This window comes from Anomaloglossus baeobatrachus, assembly GCF_048569485.1.
Source record: "Anomaloglossus baeobatrachus isolate aAnoBae1 chromosome 5 unlocalized genomic scaffold, aAnoBae1.hap1 SUPER_5_unloc_21, whole genome shotgun sequence".
Classification (NCBI taxonomy): Eukaryota; Metazoa; Chordata; class Amphibia; order Anura; family Aromobatidae; genus Anomaloglossus; species Anomaloglossus baeobatrachus.
In genome coordinates this window covers 261,196-285,400 of record NW_027441797.1, presented here as the reverse complement: position 1 = coordinate 285,400, position 24,205 = coordinate 261,196, and the positions used below count along the sequence as shown (strand labels likewise).

The window sequence follows — 24,205 nt, the reverse complement described above, 5'->3', positions numbered from 1 at the left end:
AACCTACGGCCAGAAGAAAGCCACTTTGAGGATCCTGATTTACTGGCTCCAGAGGTGGAGACTGATGATGATGAGACACAGTTGCCATCAGAGCAGCCTACAATCTCAATTGGGAAGGAGGATGAGATGGAAGACGAGGTGATCCATGATGAGTCCACTGATCTGACCTGTACCGTTGACATTCATAGCCAGCACAGCAACATAGAGGAAGATGGATATGTAGCACCAACACAGGCACCAAGGGGTAGTGGTTTTCCCAGATTGAGAACTGAATCAACTGTTCCGAAGAGCACCCCCTCTGTGGTCCAAGTCAGGGAAAGGGGGCATTTAGCCGCTGTCTGGATGTTTTTCCTGAAAGTCCTTCAGAGAAAAAAATTGTAATCTGTAGCATCTGCCATACTAAGTTGAGCAGAGCGCAGGTCAAACGCAACCGGAGCACCACCAGTATGTGGAACCACATGGCAGCCAAGCACCCCAGAAAATACAATAATTATAGCAAAAACAACCCTGCTCATGAGAGCTTACATCTACAATGAGGTGGTGGGGAGAGGGACAAGGTACAGGTGCTCATTTCCAATGACAATCCAGCTATCTCAAAGATATGGCGGATAGATAAAGGCTGCCTGAACCAGTCAGCCAATCTTTGAGATGCTTTTGGGTGTGGTGGAGTTTGATGGAGAGTTATGTTGTGAGAAGTTGTGGATGGACTGAATTTAATTTAATTAGGGAGTGTGATAGGCCACCCTATAGAGCTGTGTTTTAGGGAACATCTGAAGCTGAATAAGTTGTGGTTCATCCTGGTTTCTTGGGTCAGAGCATTCCAGAGGATTGGTGCAGCTCGGGAGAAGTCTTGGATCCGGGAGTGGGAGCTTTGGCTTAGTGTGGTTAGTCAAACGTTGTTTGCAGAGTGTAGAGAATGGATAGGGTGATAGACAGAGATGAGGGTGGAGATGTGGGGGCGAGGGTGCCGCACTGTGGAGAACTTTGTGGGTGAGAACAAACAATTTGAATTGGATCCTGTGATATATAGGCAGCCAGTGCAATGACTGGCACAGTGCAGAAGCATCCGCGTAACGAATAGCCAGATAGGTGACCCTGGCTGCCGCGTGAAGGATGGACTGTAGAGGAGAGAGTCTAGTTAGGGGAAGACCAATCAATAGAGAATTGCAGTAGTCAAGGCAGGAGTGGATCAGGGCCACAGTGAGGGTTTTTGTAGTTTTCATGGTAAGAAAGGGGCTGATTTTAGAGATGTTCTTGAGGTGCAAGCGAGAGGAGCGGGCAAGAGATTGTATACAGGAGGTGAAGGTGAGATTGGTGTGGCGCAAAACCCCCAGACAGCGAACCTGCTGCCTAGGAGTTATCGTGCTACCACACACAGAGAGGGAGATCTCAGGTTTAGGGAGGTTAGAAGATGGAGGGAATAGAAGTAGTTCAGTTTTGTAAAGGTTAAGTTTCAAACATAGAGTAGACAAGATGTTGGAAACTGCAGACAGACAGTAGGTGGGCAGAACACCAGGGTACCAAATTTGTGTCTGCGGGTCAAACCACTGCCATGTCACCTGTGCTACGTCCTTCGCAATCTGCTGTCCAGGAAACAGGCTCTCATGCATCCTGCCCAGAAGCTGTGATTGCACAGACGCAGCAAACATCAACCACATCCACTTCCTTTTCCCAGCGAAGTGTCCAGTTGTCCATGCCTAAGAACTTGGAAAGGAAGCGTAAATACACAGCCACGCACCCACAGGCACAAAATCTAAACTTGCACATTGCTAAATTGCTAGCCATGGAGATGTTGCCGTTTAGGTTTGTGGCAACACAGTTTTTCCATGATCTCTAGGCTGTGGCTGCCCCATGATACAGTGTTCCCATCCGCCACTATTTTGCCTGGTGTGCCATCCCCGCCTTACACAAGCATGTGTTAAACAATCTCAACTGTGCTCTGACCAACACCATAACCGAGAAGGTCCACCTAACAACAGGCACGTGGACAAGTTGTTGTGGACAGGCACGATACATATCTGTCACAGCACAGTGGGTACACCTGGTGGAGGCTGAGACAAAGTCGCAAATCGTTAACATCACGCAACCTACCCATGCCAAGAATAGCGGGCTCAACTTCTATCTGGATTTCCGCCTCATCATATGCCACTTTCTGTCTCCCCTCCTCCTCCTCCTGATCCTCTACTGAATTACCCTCCCCATCACTGCCAAGCAGGCAGCTGTGCAGTAACGCATCGGCAAAGTGGCAACACACTCTGCTGAAGCTGATCTGTTTTGTAGAGATGAGCGAGCCTCTAGAGGTTAGAGTTCTGCTTGGTTCGTCGAACGGAGTCCGTGTTCGAGTTCGGTTCGGCGAGCCGTTCGACGAACCTCTCGAGCCCCATTGAAACCCATGGCAGGCAAATACAAACACATAAAAACACATTATAAATGTACACATACAGTTAAAGGGAACCAAACATCAGGATTTTCATGTATAAGGTGCAGCCAGTGCAGTACTGGCACTATCATGCACAAATACCTATCGGACATTATATATGTGTTCGACATCTATCCATCCATCAATCCATCCATCAATCCATTACTAGCTTTTTAGGCTATGTGCGCATGATCAGGTTTTGCAGCGTTTTGGATGCAGAGTGTTTTCATAACAAGTAACAATTTTGTGGTAAAAGTGGATTTTTTTTATTTTTACAGATCAACGTTATAAAATTCTGTGAAGCACCCAGGGTTTCAAAGTGTTCACCAACCATCTAGATCATATTCTCTCTGCTGCTTGTGCTAATATCTGGTATGTTTGATCAGCCACCCTACTTTCCCATGAACTGATCTTCCTTCTCTCTGCTTCTTGTAGCAATTTAATATGCTTCTAACTGACCCCTCCATCACCCTCTCCCCACTTTCTTTATGACCCCCTCGTTATCTCTGGCTATGGTATCCCCACATCTGGGCTCAGTTTTGAAGTGAGTGATCTAGATAAGTGACGACCCCTCCCCTTGCTCTGAAGTCTGCATGAGATTTTAATCTGCATTAATACAAGTCTGCACCATATAAGTATGATGCAATGAATTGGACCAGAAATTGACCGGAAGGAACCTGTAGGTAACTGGATACAGAGACTCTGCAAACAATGTTTGTGTTTCTCTTCACTTTCACCCTTATAACACTTCATATTTTTCCTTACGCCTCTGATCCCTAAACCCAGTAATGACCTGGTCATCTCTCCCTCCATCCTCCCCACCCACCTCATCTCCTCAGATCTTTTCCTCCACATTACACCCTGTGTCACCAGACACACACGACTACCTCATGGCCTCCTCATGGCCACTCAACTCCCACCTACTAACACTCTCTCTGCTTCTCCTCACTGCTGGAGATATCTCTCCTAATCCTGGTCCTCCTCAGCACATCCCCATTGTCACTTTGAACCCTCATCCACGATCTATGACAAATTTTCACAACCGTTCTAACCTCATACCCATTCACCCGAGCCCCGCTCCCCCAGTCCCACTAGCAGGAGCTCTGTGGAACGCTCGCTCTGTCTGCAACAAACTTTCATACATCCATGATCTTTTCATCACTAATAAACTTTCCTTCCTCGGCATCACAGAAACCTGGCTCACCCCCTCTGACACAGCCTCTCCTGCTGCACTTTCTTATGGTGGTCTCTATCTGGCTCACCCCCCCCCCCCGCCCTAGTAAGAAGCATAATGGAGGAGTTGGATTGCTCCTGTCTGACAAATGCTCCTTTACATTAATTCCACTACCACCCTCTGTTACTCTCCCCTCTTTTGAGGTGCACTCTGTCTGCATCTACTCCCCTTACAACCTCCAACTGGCTGTCATTTATTTCCCTCCAGGGCCAGCTACCACCTTTTTGACCACTTCACCACCTGGCTACTACATTTCCTTTCCACCGACATCCCCACCGTCATCATGGGCGATTTCAACATTTCCATCGACACCTCTCACTCAGCTGTCTCAAAACTTCTAAGACTCACTTCCTCCTTCGGCCTCACCCAATGCTCCTCTGCAGCTACTCACAAAGATGGCCACACGCTGGACTTCATCTTCACTCGCCTTTGTTCCCCATCTAACCTCTCTAACTCACCACTCCCCCAGTCTGACCACAACCTACTCACATTCTCTTCCCTCTCTTCTCCAAATACACAACCCCCCTCCACAAACAGTCACACCCTTGCAGAAACATCAAACACCTTGATTTACACGCACTTTCTTAGTCCCTTCTCCCTCTCGCAGACATTGCTTCCTTACACGACGCAGATGCTGCAGCCTCTTTATATAACACTACAATCTCTGCAGCTCTTGAATTCACACACACCAAAACTCGCACAATCAACAGGCAACCGTGGCACACGAGCCAGACTAAAGAACTGAGACGGGTTTCCAGATTTGCTGAGCGCAAATTGAAGAGGTCTCATTTTACTGAGCACTTCACTGCATATAAAGAGTCCCTCACCACTTTCAAGTCTGGACTCACTGCTGCAAAACAAACCTACTTCTCATCCCTCATATCCTCTCTATCTCACAACCCTAAACAGCTATTCAACACTTTCAATTCTCTCCTCAGTCCCCCAGCACCCTCTCCCTCTCCTCTCATCTCAGCTGAAGACTTTGCCTTTTTCTTCAAGCAGAAGATTGGCAACATCAGAGCAAGCTTTGGCCCACAATCCCTACAGCCCCTTATCATAGCTACTCAGCCCTCTTCCTCCAAATCCAGCTTCTCCCCCATGACAGAAGATCATCTTTCAACTCTACTCTCAAGATCACATCTAACCACCTGTGCATTTGACCCGCTCCCATCGCACCTCATTCCCAACATCACCACAGTCCTCATCCCAGCCCTAACCCATCTCTTCAACCTATCACTATCAACTGGTGTATTCCCTTCATGCTTTAAACATGCTTTGATCACACCCATCCTCAAAAATTCCTCTCTTGACCCATCCTCTGTGTTTAGCTACCGCCCCATATCCCTTCTCCCCTATGCCTCAAAATTACTGACACAGCATATCCATCTTGAACTGTCCTCATGCCTCTCCTCCTGCTCCCTCTTTGACCAGCTACAATCTGGCTTCTGACCGCATCACTGAAACTGCCCTAACTATCGTCACTAAGACATACTAACTGCCAAAGCCAAGCAACACTACTCTGTCCTCCTCCTCCTGGACCTGTCCTCTGCCTTCGACACTGTAGACCTCTCCCTCCTATTACAGATTCTCTTCTCTCTGGGCATCATAGACTTGGCCCTATCTTGGATCTCTTCATACCTAACCGACCGAACTTTCAGCGTCTCCCACTCTCACACCACCTCCTCATCCCACCCTCTATCCATTGATGTCCCCCAAGGTTCTGTTCTTGGAACCCTGCTGTTCTCCATCTACAACTTCGGCCTCGGCCTAGGACAGCTCATAGAGTCCCACGGCTTTCAGTATCATCTCTATGCTGAGGATACGCAGATCTACCTCTCTGAACCTGACATAAACGCCTTACTAACCAAAATCCCACAATGTCTGTCTGCTATTTCATCCTTCTTCTCTGCGCCATTCTGAAAGCTTAACATGGACAAAACAGAATTCATTGTCTTTCCTACTCCTCATTCAACTCCTCCACCAAGCCTGTCCATCAAAGGTGATGGCTGCCCACTCTCCCTGGTCTCACAGGCTCGTTGCCTTGGAATAACCCTCGACTCTGCTCTATCCTTCAAGCCACACATCCAACCCCACTTCACCTCATGCCGACTACAACTCAAAAATATCTCCCGCATCCATGATTTCCTTAACCAAGAATCAGCAAAAACATTTGTACATGCCCTCATCATCTCCTGCCTCAACTACTGCAACCTCCTGCTCTCTGGCCTCCCTTCCAACACTCTTGCCCCCCTCCAATCTATCCTGAACTCTGCGGCCCGATTAATCCACCTCTCACCTCGCTACTCCCCAGCCTCGCCACTCTGCCAATCCCTTCACTGGCTTCCCATTGCCCAAAGACTCCAGTTCAAAACATTAACCATGACCTACAAAGCCATCCACAACCTGTCTCCTCCTTACATCTGTCACCTAGTCTCCCGGTACATATTTGCACGCAACCTCAGATCCTCACAAGATCTCCTTCTCTACTCCTCTCTTATCTCCTCTTTCCAGAATCGCATACAAGATTTCTCCAATGCCTTCCCCATACTCTGGAACACCCTAACCCAGTATATCAGACTCTCTCCTACTGTGAAAAGCTTCAAGAGGAACCTGAAGACCCATCTCTTCCGACAAGCCTACAACCCACAATAATCCTCAGTCCAGTACACCACTGTGCAACCAGCTCTGTCCTCACCTACTGTATCCTCACCCATCCCCTGTAGACTGTGAGCCCTTGCGGGCAGGGACCTCTCTCCTCCTGTGCCAGTCTGTTTTGTACTGTTAATGACTGTTGTACTAGTATTTATGTGTACCCTTTTTCACTTGTAAGGCGCCATGGAATTAATGGCACTATTATAATAATAATAATAATAATAATAATAATAATAATAATTAAAAAAAAATCACTGACGGCTGCGGCCCCTGCACCAGCCGTGATCATCAAGGGGGGCACGGGCTTGCGGGCCGCCAGAAGCAGCGTGAGGAGCCGCATATTTGATACCCTTGCTCTACAGCATCCACTTCTTGCAAATTTCCAGAAACTTCCTGTGGAGTCAAAATACTCATTTAGGCTAATAAAGCAGAATATGGTAAATGCTATCTATTGACTACATGTTGTGGTATAACTAATTGTTTTAAGAGCTTCCAAATACAATGTTTCATTACTTCTAATTATTTTATATTTTTGGTAAAATTCAAGATTTTTTTGTTTAAATAAATGGAAAACAAATCAACCTCCCATTACAGCTAAGATAAAGTAGAATATGCCACAGAAAAAAATCTCAGAAACACTGGGATCAGATTCAGCATTACAAAGGTGTTATCATGTAAAGTGACAGATGTCAGATTGGAGAAATGGGGCCTGGATAGGAGCAGAAAACTGGCTGCAGTGGAAAGCCATGAAATAAGAGCGGTTTTGGTACTAACTACTATAGAGAAAACTGTGACTATAGACAATAACACATCTACTAAAATGACCGCCCTCCACCCCGACAGCCTTCACCGTCAGTGATTTAGTAACTAGAGGTGCCACATCTGGAGTAATTACAGTATGTGGCTCGGGGGCTCTCGGCAATCCAAACTAGTGTAGGGGCCAATATCTTCTGTCAGATGAGTTTCCTGAAGAAATATTAGACATTTACTTTCTGCCTCTCGGACTCCACAATGGACGGCTTCAGTACAAGTTCTTATATAATGGAGATTTGTAGAATTCAGAGAAAATATCTTTCAGGCTCTTGAAGATAAAAATATGAGAACTTTATGTGTTAATTATTACCATGTGTTAATGTTATGTTATGTGTTATTACTTTCCTTTTTTCTCTAATTACATTGTGGAAATCCTGTGGGTGGGCTGCCCGGCCTCCATGTACCCACTGTGGGGTAATGCTAACCTCCCTCATATGTTACAGTTACCCTGTGCTGAACTTTGGATATAAACGCCCCTATCAGCACATTCATCAGAAGGGAGAGAAGGAAGATCCATCAATAAGATGCCGGGATTCTAGGAAGATGGAGTCATCGCTCTCAGTGGAGAAACAATAAGAATCTTGTAGTTATGATACTTACTAATGGATAACAAAAATATAATAAATGATGTTACAAAGCAACCTTTCCAGACTACTGAGGTCTCTTCATCAACTACAAGATTATTATTTTGTTTCTCCCACTGAGAGCAATCAATCTTTATTCACCTGGAGAACACGGCACCGAACTAAAAATCTAGGAGGTCACCAGCATCATTACCCTCCGCTTTCTCTTAGGGGTCCACCATACAGATTAGATTCTTCTTCCCATGATTTTCAAAGTTGTCTGCACATTCTACGTACACTGTCATTTGGCTTTGCAGATTAGAGAATTGGGCAGCTAAGGGTCAATGTCTTCTAATTTCAGGGGATAGGGTGGATCCTACTTGTAAGATCTGGCTGATACAGATCTCACTCCAACAGAAGAGCGTCCAATGCCCAAAATAATCGGGACAGTTTTGGGTGAAGGAGCATGTGGTGGTCTAGCAGCAGAATGGTGACCATTTGATATGGCCGGACTACAACCCTGATAAAGCAGCCACAGCCGGTGACTGAGACGAATCTGTGACTTCTCTGCATTTAGTGGTCACTACTCACCTGGGCGGTTATCTGTAGGAACCTCCTCTTTACTCCGCTCATCACCCCTCACATATGTCTCTGTAGTATTAATATGGGGCAGATCTTCCCCCTGAAAGAAATATTGTAAAAGTCACAGACAGATGGAGAAGTCCCATCTATGATCAGCTCTAATCCTGCCATCTCCACCGCTCTCATTACACAAGTATGTGCAATACAGGGTAATATTGTGGTACCGTGTTAGTATTTCAATTGATTTTTCTGGCTATGTCCCAAGAATGACAAAAGTATTTTAGGAGTGATACCTTTATAGGCTAACCAGAAAAATTATATAAGCAAGCATTCAGAGCACAGAGGCTCCTTCTTCAGGCAAATTACAAATGAATTACTGAGACTAAACACAACATTTAAATGAATGTTACAACAGGACATGGGAAAGATGATGCCTCCTAAAGATAAGCCAAGGAAATCAAATCATTTCTAAGAAAAAACTTAATTTGCTTTCCTTGGCTTATCTTTAGGAGGCATCATCTTTCCCATGTCCTGTTGTAACATTCATTTAAATGTTGTGTTTAGTCTCAGTAATTCATTTGTAATTTGCCTGAAGAAGGAGCCTCTGTGCTTTGAAAGCTTGCTAATATAATTTTTCTGGTTAGCCTATAAAGGTATCACTCCTAAAATACTTTTGTCATTCTTGGGACATAGTATTTCAATTGATTACACAAGTATAACACATATAATACTGGAGGATAAAACAAGACTGAGCACAAGACCTTCACAGCCGTCTACACATCATAGGGAGATTTCATGGCACCTTCTCTCCATCTACCTGATGATCCTGAGGAACATCGGGATCTTCTTGTTTACAGTCCTGTGGGAGAAGAGGACGGGGACATCTCTCTGGTGTTGTCCTCTTACTGGATAGACCTGGAGGAGACACATACAGGGGCTGAATTCATTCCTTACATACAGATAATTATAGGCCGTGTGTATTTAGTCCTGTCTATTACCTGGTGATGTGAGGGCCTGGGGAACCTCCATCATGACGTCCTTGTACAGATCTTTGTGTCCTTCTAAATACTTCCACTCCTCCATGGAGAAATAGACGGTGACGTCCTGACACCTTATAGGAACCTGACACATACAATGATACCGTCACCCCCGATCCCTTCATAGCGTTACTGTATAATGTCCCAGCATTCCCAGCAGTGTCACCTCTCCAGTCAGCAGCTCAATCATTTTGTAGGCGAGTTCTAGGATCTTCTGCTCATTGATGTCCTCATGTATCGGGGGGTGAGGTGGAGGCCCCGTGATTGGGCTCAGGGGTCTTCCCCATCCCTCAGACACAGGGGCCTGACAGCGCTCACTAGAGGTCTTCTTCACTACTGTGTAATCCTGGTTATGGAGAGACACAGTAATAAATCTCACTCCAGACATTTCCAGAGTCCTCACCTCTCCAGTTCTGTCCATCTGTTATTCCCATAGATAAGAATGATGTAATGTGACGTCATCAGAATCTCTCACCTCTCCAGTAAGCCGGAAGAGGATCTCTAGGGTGAGGTGTAATATCCTCTCCGCCATCTTGTCCCTGTCCATATCCATCCTTCACGGGGCAATCAGGAGAATTCTCTTCTATAGAAGATCTCCACTGAGAGGATCCGATATTGTAGGGACCTGAATGGGGAGAAGATGACGATGTAACATCATAGAGAATCCGCTGTAATAATACAATTACTGGAGATACAAGAAATCTCTTTCTCTATAGGGAAAACACTGAGACTATAATAAGATGGAGACGACATTTCCCAGAACAGAGGCCGGAATATCAGCAGAACGTATGTGACAGAGACAGATAGAGCCGCCGCCATTATATCTGAGGAACAGAGAGGAACCTCCCCCGCCCCAAATAGTCTCAGAGCTGAAGGGGTTAATGCCGTCTGCCCCAGTAATGGGGAATCTCCACACACCTCCACCTGCAGAGCCGCACACTAGATATATAATACCCTGCACCTACCTCCACCTGCAGAGCCGCACACTAGATATATAATACCCTGCACCTACCTCCACCTGCAGAGCCGCACACTAGATATATAATACCCTGCACCTACCTCCTCCTGCAGAGCCGCACACTAGATATATAATACCCTGCACCTACCTCCACCTGCAGAGCCGCACACTAGATATATAATACCCTGCACCTACCTCCTCCTGCAGAGCCGCACACTAGATATATAATACCCTGCACCTACCTCCTCCTGCAGAGCCGCACACTAGATATATAATACCCTGCACCTACCTCCACCTGCAGAGCCGCACACTAGATATATAATACCCTGCACCTACCTCCACCTGCAGAGCCGCACACTAGATATATAATACCCTGCACCTACCTCCACCTGCAGAGCCGCACACTAGATATATAATACCCTGCACCTACCTCCACCTGCAGAGCCGCACACTAGATATATAATACCCTGCACCTACCTCCACCTGCAGAGCCGCACACTAGATATATAATACCCTGCACCTACCTCCACCTGCAGAGCCGCACACTAGATATATAATACCCTGCACCTACCTCCACCTGCAGAGCCGCACACTAGATATATAATACCCTGCACCTACCTCCACCTGCAGAGCCGCACACTAGATATATAATACCCTGCACCTACCTCCACCTGCAGAGCCGCACACTAGATATATAATACCCTGCACCTACCTCCACCTGCAGAGCCGCACACTAGATATATAATACCCTGCACCTACCTCCACCTGCAGAGCCGCACACTAGATATATGGCTGCTCTGTGCTTCCAGGACCTGTGATGATGTCACATGGAGGGGAGGAGCCAGGGGTCACATGATCAGCTCCTCAGTGTATGTTAGTCGCTAGTGATGGGTAAAATGCGATTTTTTGGTGAGCCGGGTCTTTTGGCTCTGAAAACGGCTCTTCATTTCCTATTACCTTTGGCTTTAAATTTGAAGCCCAATTCTGGTATGTTGTAACCCATGATTGTACCTTTTAGTAAAAATCTACACATGTGCCAATTTATGACATAAAACAGAATAGTTTCCAGAATAACCAGATTTTATATTATTTGCTGTAAAAACTTTAACAAACACAATGTTTGATAAAAAAAAAGTGCAGAAATCAAACAAGTGCAATGCAATGAGCTGAACACTACTGGCAATTGTATGCAGAATGGGATGTGATGTGAGAGGCTGCACTGCCTTGTATAGGACTAGTTCTGTGCATGAAGTTGGTCCCTCAGATTGGCGCTGCTATCATGTAACAGGGGCTGCTGGGAGGTTATTCACCAGCAACAACAGAACCATTCCAAGCTGCACTAGCTAATGGTGCATTTACACAGTCGATGCAGCCCCCGAGCCTGCGATCCAGTGATGCTCAATCCAGCATCGCGGATCATTTGTTCTCTTCCATTCAAGTGAATGGGAGAGAACAAGGGACGCACATTTACATCCGCTGTTTCTCCCTCGCTCAGCGAGGATTTACAAGCTGGCGGTAAATAACTAGAATCAGGCGAAATCCAGATGTCAGTGTTCCTTTAATAAAGTGCCTGACTGCTGCTTGCTTGAACACAGATTGGAGGGGGCGGGGCTGTGAGTCAGTGCTATGTGCGGCAGCAGGAGGAGCATTCTCAGTCTCCTGGATAAGATCAGAGTGACTACTGCCGGGAGGGAGGGGCCGAGGGGGGCGGGGCAAGAGGGGACTGACTGTGGAACGGAACTGGCAAAGAGCCGTTTACATTTCAATTGGCTCCCTGCCAGGAGCCGACTCATATGATTCACTATGAAGAGCCGGCTCTTAGAGCCGGCTCGTTGAGGAGCTACCCATCACTATTAGTCGCCGTTTCACAGTTGGCAGCGTTGTGATGTAACGCTCTGACTTAGTTTCTCCACGTTGTAGGAAATCCCCATGGATAACGCCATCTCCCCAAACACTGAGGCCAGGATTTCCCGGCTGAGGATGGGGTCTTGAATGTCTTTTTCTGGGGCGAGCCTTTGTGCTGATATTCCATGGACTGACGTTGCGGCTCCGGTCCGTAGTGCTGTACACAAGCTTCATCTCCTGTCACAATTGAATGCAGAAAGGCGTCACCTTCATTCTCGTAACGTGAGAGGATTTCATGGTAAATGTCCAGTCTGTGGCTTTCATGTCAGACGTCAGCATCCGGGGCGGCCATCGTGCACAGATCTTCCCATAACCAAGCAGAGCAATAATGTGACTACACGTTCCTGTGAAATGCCGATTGTGCTTACAATTTCTCTCTGAGTGACACAACCATCAGCCTGAATCTGTCTATGTTTTCCATGTGTAACTCCGTGGTTGCTGTCACAGGACGTCCAACTCTTTCTTTGTCACACAAGTCAGACGTTCCCCCTCACCATCTTTAATCTTACCACTGGCCCAACGATGCACAGCGCGCATCAGCACAATCACCATACACGGCTTGTATTCTCTGATGAATCTCCTTTGGGGTGACACCTGCTGCTGTCAAGAATTCAATGACAGCACGTTGTCTAAATCACATTGACCGGCCGCCTGCTCAGGGTTCATTCTTTACACTGTAATAACACAACCGTTCATTGATAAGGTTTCCTGTCAACTGGAGCTGTAGAGGAGAGTCTACTGAACAGTCCAGTACCTGCCCCATACCAGCGCTGCCATCTGTGAGGAGTTATGAAGGTGGAGGCATTACTATTCATTCAACCCTTGTATTATTGTGTTTTTGGCCTTACAGCCTCATTTCTCCGACCTGCGCTCAGTCCCGGGGGTCCGGCGCTTTCTGTGTTATAGATTTGGGGCGTCTCCGTAGACGTTTTTCCAGGCCTTTCCCTTAGACCGTGCTCACACTGTTGTATATTTTCTCATGTATCAGACTCTAGTGTGGAGCCGAGTGTCATTCACTATAATTAGATTCCATCACATGCAAGAATCGGATAAAAGTGCGGAGAAGATGGAGAGATGAAAGGGTTTATCCAGCTTTTTAGTAACTATTACGCTACATAGATACATGTAGGTTGATACCAACTACTTACCTGCTCTTCTGTGAGCTCTTCTCTCTTTGCACAGAGGTCATGTTACATAGTTGCATAGGTTGAAAAAAGACCTTGGTCCATCTAGTTCAACCTTCCTCCAACAATTATACATTTTGATATTAAGTCATTTATAACAATGTTGTGTACTGAGGAAATCATCCAACCTTTTTTAAAAGCTGTTATAGTATCTGCCATTACTACCTCTTTTAGTAGGGCATTCCAGAGTCTGACTGATTTAACTGTAAAGAACCCTTTCCTATTTAGCTGCCGGAATCACTTTTCTTCCACACGCAGTGTATGCCCCCTGGTCCTTAGTATTGTCTTTGGAAGGAATAAGTCATGCGCCAGTCCTTTATATTGACCACACATGTATTTATGCATATAAATGAGATCTCCTCTGAGACGTCATTTTTCTAAGCTAAACATATCTAACTTTTTCAACCTCTCAACATATGGGAGGTCTTCCATTCCTTGTAGTAGTCTAGTTGCTGCCTTCAAACTGACTCTAACTTCTGTATGTCCTTCTTAAAATGTGGAGCCCAAAACTAGATCCCATATTCCAGATGTGGCCTTACAAGTGATTTATAGAGGTGTAACAATACATTGGGTTCAAGGGATCTAATATCTCTTTTTATACACCCTAAAATCTTGTTTACTTTTGCAGCTGCTGCTTGACATTGAGTACTGCTGCTCAGCTTATTTGTAATGAGAATACCCAAGTCCTTCTCCTGTTCTGTAGTCCCGAGTTTACTTCCATTTAATGTATATGCAGTTATAGGATTACTCTGTCCTAAGTGCATTACTTTACATTTATCAACATTAAATCTCATTTGCCAAGTATCTGCCCATTCTGACATCTTATCCATATCGTTTTGTAATATTTTACTTTCAAGGTTAGTTTTTAATATCATACATAGTTTGGTGGCATCAGCAAAGACTGACACTTTACTATCAATCCCATCCACAAGGTCATTAATAAAGAGATTAAAAAGGATTGGTCCTAGTACAGATCCCTGTGGTACCCCACTGCTAATTATAGCCCATTTAGAGAATATACTGTGGAGGTCGCCTGAGTTATAGCTTGTTTGTTCTAATGTAATAAGAATATCTGTGTATATAAATAATCAAAATGTAGATGTAGTTGTATAATTATCTGTCTCTCTATGTAGCCATCGCATGGAACTATAGTATAATTCAAAGTTGTATAATCATGAAGGAGTTAACCAAAGATGATGAAGCCAGAATGTGAAGCTGGAAAAGTGTTATCAGTAAGGTTCACATAGAAGGAATGTACGGGAGGCAGGCAATGTGATGTGAAAAATAGGGGAGTGAAAGCACTCCTTCGTTAGCTTCAAGGAAATTTATGCTTACTTACGGTATAATTGGATCTATCGAATTAAACTAGTTCAGTTGATGAAGCTGGCTGAAAAGAGAGCATGTCTGTGTTCTTTGTCTTATATACATTGATATATATTGGCACTGATATACAACTAATATGGCACCGTCTCTGGATATCCCAAATGAGGACTCCATTAGCAGTCTTCAACGCAAATTCCTCCCTTGACAGTTTGGCGCCCATCAGCGTGGGGCTCCTTCAAGGCCGCATTACCGACCTGCAAATACCGATTATTTGGATGTCACGGACTGAGACCTCCCTCCGCTCCAACCAGGCTGATCCCCTACAACCCTCGGTGAGTGTTACATATTTTGTATTCACTGCCGTTGTGGTTGTTCTTGGAGAGGAGGGAGTGACAGGCTGTGTGTCCTTATCGGTGTTAAAAGGTTCCTGATTGTGACTCAGATTGGAGCTCAGAGCACGATCCCTGCCCTGAGGTGTGGATCGAGTGTCACACGAGATCCAGAGGACGGTTGTTAGGGCAGGAAAGACGGTGTTGACTGGATATAGCTAGTTAGACTGACCCGGTCTGTAATTAAAGATGCGGGGGGTTCCCGTGACTGAAGATAGGGATTAGGACATTAAATTTGATACAGTTGACCAAGTCCGGAGGTCGGGACATTCTTGTATATGCATGTACATTTTTGTATGTCCTCCTCCTTTCATGAGACAGATCCTCAATGAAAGAAGATGGGGATTAATACAATAAAAAATATTGGTGCAGGTGATCAAGTCCGGAGGGAATACATTTTGTACCCCTCCTCCAAGCGCGGGATACCCTTATTACTATATAGCTGAGGAGTTGCCAGCTAGTATAGAGGTGTAGCCTTAAGTTCTGTAACGCTCACCGCATAGTCATATATTAGTGTAATCCAGACAGCACCAAGATAACAAAAATGTTTAGAACGGAGAAGACAAGGTTAAAAAACCTGAGGATTCACAGAATAGATTTAGTAAACATTCCTTAGGGAGGGGCACGTGCTGGAGACAGTTCAGCTGTGCATCATGCCCCAGAGATTTTCAGAATATTATTTGTTGATTGATGCTGAATTGTTTAACAGAATAACACAGATATTGCTATCAGAAAGATATATTGAGGTCAAAGAAGAGGATAAGCAAGGAGATGTTGTGTTTTACTATATGTTACCCAAGTCTGAGGAAGGATCTGAGGGTCCTCCGGCAGGTTGTTTTGTTGCTGCCCCGCAACCTGATCCCCATTCTATTCCCCCTATTTCAGAGCTGCTCATAGATGCTGTGATCCCACCTACTAGCTGGAATTCCTTAACTCTTCTTGTACTGCCCATACCAGCATTAGTTCCCTCTGTTCCAGCATCCACCTCACAGTTAGTAGAGCTAGTAGAGCTATCCCCCACAACCCCCACATTGACTCTGCCCACTCCTGCCCCCGTCTATCCAGAAGTACCAATTGAGAAACCGCCCCCATATGACCCAGCCAGCTGCACATGTTACCAGTGTGGCTACCAAAACACAGACTGGAGAGATGGTTGTAATAATTGTGCAGCTCACCGCCCACACCTGAATTACGGCCATAAGCCTGTCCCAATACTCCCTGTTTTAACTCCCGGAGGAGGTTACTATGTGCCTCCTGTACACCAGAGAACAACCGAACAGTCTCAGGAGCTGTTATCCACACCCATACCCCTGGCCCCTCCTGTTTCTGCAATGCCGTCTCTCCCCTTACCGGCCAGTCTGCCGTCACGCTCCCCAGTTACCAATCCCCTCCCCTTGGATCCCCCTTTTTCCCCTAGGACACATAGTCAGTTTTACCCCGAACCTGACGAGGAACAGCCCTCATTTAAATATGTCTCTTTCAACCCCATCCAGTTAGAGGCATTAATTCCCTGCTTGCCAGATCCCAACTTAACCCTATGCGATTATTTTATAGGAAGATGCTACAGGTCCAGCAGTTATATTCAGCTGCTCGGAAGGACCTAGTTAACCTCACCAAGATAAAAGCAGGAGACAGTTTTTGGCCCTTAATGGAGCCCCATCTCACAATACCCCCAGGCACTGATGATACCATTTTCCAAAGTGGACAACAGTATTGTGCCGCTTTAAAAATATGGGCTCAAGATCAATTTGTGTATACAACCGCGCCGGTGCAGCCCCCACCACAGCCCATGCCCCGACAGGGCCCAAACCCCGTATACGTAGCTCCCAATCAATAAAACCAGCAGAGCCAGCAAAAGAATTGTTGGCATTGTGGTCAGCCCGGTCACTATCAAAGAAAGTGTCACACCCCCAAATCTCAGTGTTTGGCCAGTTACCCTCAAAACCGTAACCAAAACTTGCAACACACAAATCCACAATAAAGGTGTTCCCTGTAGATTCAGTAATGATCTACCTGAAGCCAGGTGTGCCTTTTCCCAGAGTATCACAGTATCCCTTTAAATCAGTCCCAGGTGATTTCCCAAGATACTGCCCACAGTCCGGCTGCACACAGGAGTCTGCCCCAACCTTCCCTAATGACACAGGGGGGAGCCCCAGACTGCTTGTTTTTGTTGCAGTGATTTCCAGTCCCAAGCCATCTATTTTAATGATGCTCTTGCACTCCTGCAGGGATGTGTGGGAGGGTATACAGTACGCTGCTAGTTATCACAAGTTGTAAAAGAAGAAAAACAAAAAGGTAGTTTCAGCAGATTTACAAAGCTGTTTCTGTCTTATGTACTAAGAAGTGCTTTTTCCGGCTGGTGGAGTGGATTTTGTTTAATCCTTAGAGTTCAAAATTTCATAGGAGATTATCAATAGTATTCTGCTGCTATTTAAATAATTAAATTAATTTTGCAGGGAAAAGTATATTTTTTAAAATATACAAATTAGTTTTTATTGTTATGTTTTTGTTTTGTATTATTTTTGCATACAAACTGCAAATATTGATTACTTTCCTTTTTTTTTGTAGATACAGAATATCTATGAACCCTGTTGTAAGGTTTCAAAATTTCCCAGTAGAGTATAAGTTATATTTATCGGTTGGTTAATCATATTGTTTACTGTTATAGATCTATATATTTTGCCAAAGTAGTATATAAAAACAAAAAATAAAAAGGGAGGAAGTAGATACCTATTACATTTTTCCAGCAGCAGACATATTGGATAGGCTTTAAAGCTGGCCTTTCTTTTGCAACAGTTATGTCATGTTTATTGGATTATTATGAATGTAGGAATATATGTCTGTTATAGGAATGATCTAATCTATATTTTTTTTAGTTTTGTTTTTATAGATGGAATCAGATGGTGGTCGATTCTGCACTGGATATGCTACGGTTTACACAACATAAGGTAGTCTAAATTTAGGCCATTCCCTCCCCTCCTATCGGTACAGGAGGAAGTGACGTAAGTGCCTCTCTAGATGGGTGGAGCAGTATTAGGTAAGAGTCAAAATGTATGTAGGATGTAGATCTTTCCTGTTGTCAAATAAGCTAGGTACGCCAAAAAAAGTCTATATCTGAGCTGATGGAATCGTATGGAGATCCCCGCAAAGGTGCAGCTGACCAAGAAGCAGTGAAAGGGCCTAGAGTTGAGGAGTCCTTTACCATGCATAGAGACCATGCCTTGGTGACATCTGTCACGTCAGTGACTTCTGTCACTCCTTGTGTTCTTAAATCCCTACAGGAAAAAGCGAACCAATAAGGAGTGGAGTGCGAGACGCAGGGAGCCGGCTGACTGAGGAAGGTCTGTGGATGAAGGACAGTAAGCTTTCTCTGCCATGAGATTTCTTCTTAATGATGGCCCAAGTAACATGGACTAACATCTGTCACAGTTGGATATCAGTGTGCGCTTTGGTGACGCCAGGGTTCAGTACCCAGGTAGGCAAACTCACCCGGTCTTCTGAAACACGTTCTTAAAACAATGAGGAAAAACTGTAAAGAGTCCGTAGAAACACCCTGCACCTGCTCTACCCATTCTTAGAGACTGCAAACTGATTATAGATGTATATCATGAGCACGTTGTATGCAAGTCTGTGCGTGTTGTGTAGCTTTCTCTCCAGGTCTGGTGAGAGGCTTTCCAGTGCAGAAAACAATGTTATTGCTGAAAATCCACATAATGCAAGTGGTATGTAAAAGACAAACTAATAGGTTGTAAATCAATGCGTGTTGTGTTTTTCTTTAGTGAGTGTTGTGTTTCTCTTCAGTAATAAACAGGTTACAATGTAAAATGTTTTTTTTTGGTCTAGCGCAAAGCATGTATAATTTTCATATGATTGACTAATTAGAGAAATAAACAAGTGTATTTTCTAATTCCAGATCCTAAATCAGAGTTAGTAGTATATGGTTTTCGGTCAGGAGACTGATTAATCCTAAAAGGACACAGACATTTCGATAAAGCTCAACGGCAGGACAACATGGATTCACGCCCCGCATTGCAGAAGGGTCGATCCACCGGAGCTGCACTGAGCGTCCTGCTTAAGCCCACTTTACACGTTGCAATTAGTTGTACAATCGCATTTGCGATGTGACACGCCCAGGTTGCATACGGGATCTTATGAGATTGCACGTTGGTCGCTCATTTGCTGTCACACGTGCGTTAGTAGTCTATGTTAAATTGGTCAATTTTGTGTGCGATCCTTTAGATCATGTGTTCTGTGACATATGCATTGGGCACCTTTTTTTTTTTTTTTTTTATTTATTGACTTGCCAAGCGTGTGTACTGTTTAGGGATGCGTTTTTACTATGTCATCTGCCATTCAGCTCTGCTACATGGCCGCTAACAGCAGACACAGACAGCCATGTAGCAGAGCTGAATGGCAGATGACAGCAGACACAGACAGAGCCGCACTGTCAGAATGAACTCGGGTGAACTTCACCCGACTTCACGGTCATGCTGCGGCTCTGTCTGTGTCGCGCCCTGATTAGCGGTCACCAGTGAAGGACTCACCGGTGACCGCTAAACTCCTGAGTAACTGAAGTTAGCAGCCCTCTCTCATACTCACCAATCCCCGATCCCCGGCGCTGCACGGCATTCACACTGCTCCGGCGGCTTTTACTGTTTTGAAAAAGCCGGCCGCCCATTAAACAATCTCGTATTCCCTGCTTTCCCCGCCCACCGGCGCCTATGATTGGTTACAGTGAGACACGCCCCCACTCTGAGTGACAGGTGTCACACTGCAGCCAATCACAGCAGCCGGTGGGCGTGTCTATACTGTGTAGTGAAATAAATAATTAAATAATGAAAAAAACCGGCGTGCGGTTCCCCCCAATTTTAAAACCAGCCAGATAAAGCCATACGGCTGAAGGCTGGTATTCTCAGGATGGGGAGCTCCACGTTATGGGGAGCCCCCCACCCTAACAATATCAGCCAACAGCCGCCCAGAATTGCCGCATACATTATATGCGACAGTTGTGGGACTGTACCCGGCTCTTCCCGATTTGCCCTGGTGCGTTGGCAAATCGGGGAAATAAGGAGTTATTGGCAGCCCATAGCTGCCAATAAGTCCTAGATTAATCATGTCAGGCGTCTATGAGACACCTTCCATGATTAATCTGTAAATTACAGTAAATAAACACACACACACCCGAAAAAATCCTTTATTAGAAATAAAAACCACACACATATACCCTGGTTCACCACTTTAATCAGCCCCAAAAAGCCCTCCATGTCCGGCGTAATCCAGGATGCTCCAGCGTCGCTTCCAGCGCTGCTGCATGGAGGTGACCGGAGCTGCAGAAGACACCGCCGCTCCGGTCACCTCCACGCAGGTAATGAAGACAGCCGCGCGATCAGCTGCTGTCACTGAGGTTACCCGCTGTCACTGGATCCAGCGGTGGCCGCGGGTAACCTCAGTGACAGCTCAGCTGATCGCGCTACTCACCGCCGCTCCTATCACCTCCACGCAGCAACTGAGGTGAGTAGCGCGATCAGCTGAGCTGTCACTGAGGTTACCCGCGGCCACCGCTGGATCCAGTGACAGCGGGTAACCTCAGTGACAGCAGCTGATTGCGCGGCTGTCTTCATTACCTGCATGGAGGTGACCGGAGCAGCTGTGTCTGCTGCAGCTCCGGTCACCTCCATGCAGCAGCGCTGGAAGCGACGCTGGAGCATCCTGGATTCCGCCGGACATGGAGGGCTTTTTGGGGCTGATTAAAGTGGTGAACCAGGGTATATGTTTGTGTTTTTTATTTCTAATAAAGGATTTTTTCGGGTGTGTGTGTTTATTTACTGTAATTTACAGATTAATCATGGAAGGTATCTCGGGGAGACGCCTGACATGATTAATCTTGGACTTATTGGCAGCTATGGGCTGCCAATAACTCCTTATTACCCCGATTTGCCAACGCACCAGGGCAAATCGGGAAGAGCCGGGTACAGTCCCACAACTGTCGCATATAATGTATGCGGCAATTCCGGGCGGCTGTTGGCTGATATTGTTAGGCTGGGGGGCTCCCCATAACGTGGAGCTCCCCATCCTGAGAATACCAGCCTTCAGCCGTATGGCTTTATCTGGCTGGTTTTAAAATTGGGGGGGACCGCACGCCGTTTTTTTCATTATTTAATTATTTATTTCACTACACAGTATAGACACGCTCACCGGCTGCTGTGATTGGGTGTAGTGTGACACCTGTCACTCAGAGTGGGGGCGTGTCTCACTGTAACCAATCATAGGCGCCGGTGGGCGGGGAAAGCAGGGAATACGAGATTGTTTAATGGGCGGCCGGCTTTTTCAAAACAGTAAAAGCCGCCGGAGCAGTGTGAACGCCGTGCAGCGCCGGGGATTGGGGTTCGGTGAGTATATGAGAGAGGGGGATAGACTGACATGGACAGAGAGTGAGGGACAGAGATAGTGACCGACTGACAGAGATTAGTGAATGACAGACATTGTGAGGTGCTTCAGAACGCAGCTTTTCAGCTGCGCTCTGAAGAGGACCTTTTTTAAGCTGCGGTGCAGAGCGCACACCTGCGCACATAGCATCAGACACCAAAATCGTATGAGGGATGTCACACGTTACAATTCACTAGGTTCGTGCAACAAAACGCTCAATTCTAGAGAATGATACGATGTGTTTGCGATCAACGGTTTTGCGTTCAATCCTGATCGCACGTAGCTGTCACACGCAGATACCTCACAAACGATGCCGGATGTGCGTCACTTACAACTTGACCCCAACGACGGATTGTGAGATATATTGAAGCGTGTGTAGCGGGCTTTATATTTATCCTTTACAAAAAGACCTGTATAGTCCCAAACCATCATTGCCGAAACAGTTAGAAGAGAGGACTTAGAGAACCTTGAGACATGGGAAAGTCCAACTACAAAAGGTGAGGACTCGCCTAGGGGTCCTTGGTCTCAAACCGGTGAAGAAATCCCATTCCCCTCTCCACCCATGTCTCAACGTTCAGTCAGGCAAGATTTCCCAACAGATCTTTTTTCCTCTTTTCCTAAGGCTTCTGCCACACTCACGTGAAATTCACGCACGTGCCGAGAGACACGTATTTTCCCTGCGTGTTGCGTGCAGGTAAGTACGTGTCTCTGGTACGTGCGGGACACGTGTGTTCTACGTGTGCTATCCGCGATAGCACACGTAGAACCGGTAATTATTATACTCACCTGGTCCTTCCTGATGTCCGCGCTGCTGTCCGTGGTGCTGATCCTCGGTCTCCAGCCCTCCCGTCTCCCCGCTGCTGCTGCTGCCAGGCAGTGAAGTGAATATTCAATGAGAATAATGAGCGGCGGTCGGCAGCAAGAGGCAGCAGCGGCAGAGACAGGAGGGCTGGAGAAGGTGAGTTAATGTTTTTTTATTTTTCACTGACATGTGTGGTTTCTCCGGTGCGTGTCACACGGGACCGCATCCACACTACACCCGTGTGGTGCGGGTGCGGGCTGTGTGACACCCGTGCTGCGGGAGAAAACACTGACATGTCAGCGCTTTCAAAAAAGCACACACGTACAAACGCACACGGACACACGTTCCGTGTGGTTTTACGTGTGTGTGCCTGCTACAATAGGGTAGCATTGGTTAAAGTGTCTCCGTGCCGCCGGTACGTGTAAAAAATGACAAACACGTGCCGGCAGCACGGATGTGTGGCTCTAGCCTAAGGGAGCACAGTACCCTTAGTATTTGGAGATGGCAGAAGTGAGTCAAGGGGGGACTGTTGAAGGTTGAGTAGTCGAAAATACTTAATTCAGCCATTTCATAGACCCAAAAATGTGGTTTGGTTAATGTAATCTAACCATTTACAAATGTTTTTGTTTCCTACTAATGCTGACAGGTGGGCGGGATGATGGGTGGGGGGTGCACGCATAGTAAACAGCCGGCCGCATGATCACCCCTGGCAACTACAGCCTAGAGTGATCATGTGCGGCTGTTTTCACTGCCCCTCGTGCATCATCATCAGCGCGGGGTGCAGTGAATCAGTATACTGTACTCACCGTTCCCCTGCACCATTGCAATGTCCTCCTGTCTGCCGGCTCCGGCTGCGTGTGGACACATGCGCACAGCAATGATGTCATCGCTGTGAGCGCCGCTAGTCTCCACACAGCCTGAGCCGGCAGACGGGAGGACATTGCGATGGTGCAGGGGAACGGTGAGTACAGTATACTGATTCACTGCACCCCGCGCTGATGATGATGCACGAGGGGCAGTGAAAACAGCCGCACATGATCACTCCAGGCTGTAGTTGCCAGGGGTGATCATGCGGCCGGCTGTTTACTATGCGCGCACCCCCCGCCCATCAACCCGCCCACCTGTCAGCTTCAGTGCTGAGAGATGATGGGCGGGAGGATGGGCGTGCATATGTAATGAGTGGGCCCACGTGGTCACGGCAGGCGCTGCTACAGCCTGCTCGTGCCCCGATGACCCGCTCCACCGCAGCACCCTCATTCCCCTCAACCACATTCAGACCATAAGATGCACCCCCCACTTTCCCCCAACATTTGGGGGGAAAAAAGTACGTCTTATGGTCCGAAAAATACGGTAGTCTCTTAAGCCTTCCGATCCCACCCACAGGGATGTTTGTGCTAGGAATAGCTTATAGTGTTTTTAATTCCTCGATCACTGCCTAGGTCAATAACAAGCATGTCCTTCTGCTTGAGGGTGCCATTGACTTCGGTCTCGCTAGGGACTTTGTAGGGAAATACGCTACCAGGAACACGGCCACGACCCTGACCGCTGGACTATACCCCAAGCACAGGGGACGTGACTAGACCGTTCTACAACTTGTCAGCCTCCCACGTATCCGTGATCTAGGGATGACTCTAGAGGGGGCTTTACACGCAATGATATCGCTAACGATATGTCGTCGGGGTCACGGAATTCGTGACTCACATCCGGCGTCGTTAGTGACGTCGTTGTGTGAGACACCTACGAGCTACCGCTAACGATCAGAAATACTCACCAAATCGTTGATCGTTGACATGTCGTTCATTTTCCAAATGTCGTTGCTCGTTCAGGACACAGGTTGTTCGTCGTTCCTGAGGCAGCATACATCGCTACGTGTGACACCCCGGGAACGACGAACAGCAGCGTTCCTGCGTCCTCCGGC

General features: G+C 46.5%; 1 protein-coding gene across 1 annotated transcript; it reads right to left on the bottom strand.

The window, feature by feature from the left end:
- Positions 1–9,056: 9,056 nt before the first annotated feature.
- Positions 9,057–9,918, bottom strand: LOC142259000 (gastrula zinc finger protein XlCGF66.1-like). Its single transcript, XM_075331539.1, has 4 exons — positions 9,776–9,918; positions 9,467–9,646; positions 9,262–9,385; positions 9,057–9,178 (listed from the first exon to the last, which is right to left on the bottom strand). The coding sequence occupies exons 1-4, from the start codon at positions 9,851–9,853 to the stop codon at positions 9,057–9,059; spliced, it is 504 nt and encodes a 167-aa protein (XP_075187654.1). The 5' UTR covers positions 9,854–9,918.
- Positions 9,919–24,205: the final 14,287 nt, after the last annotated feature.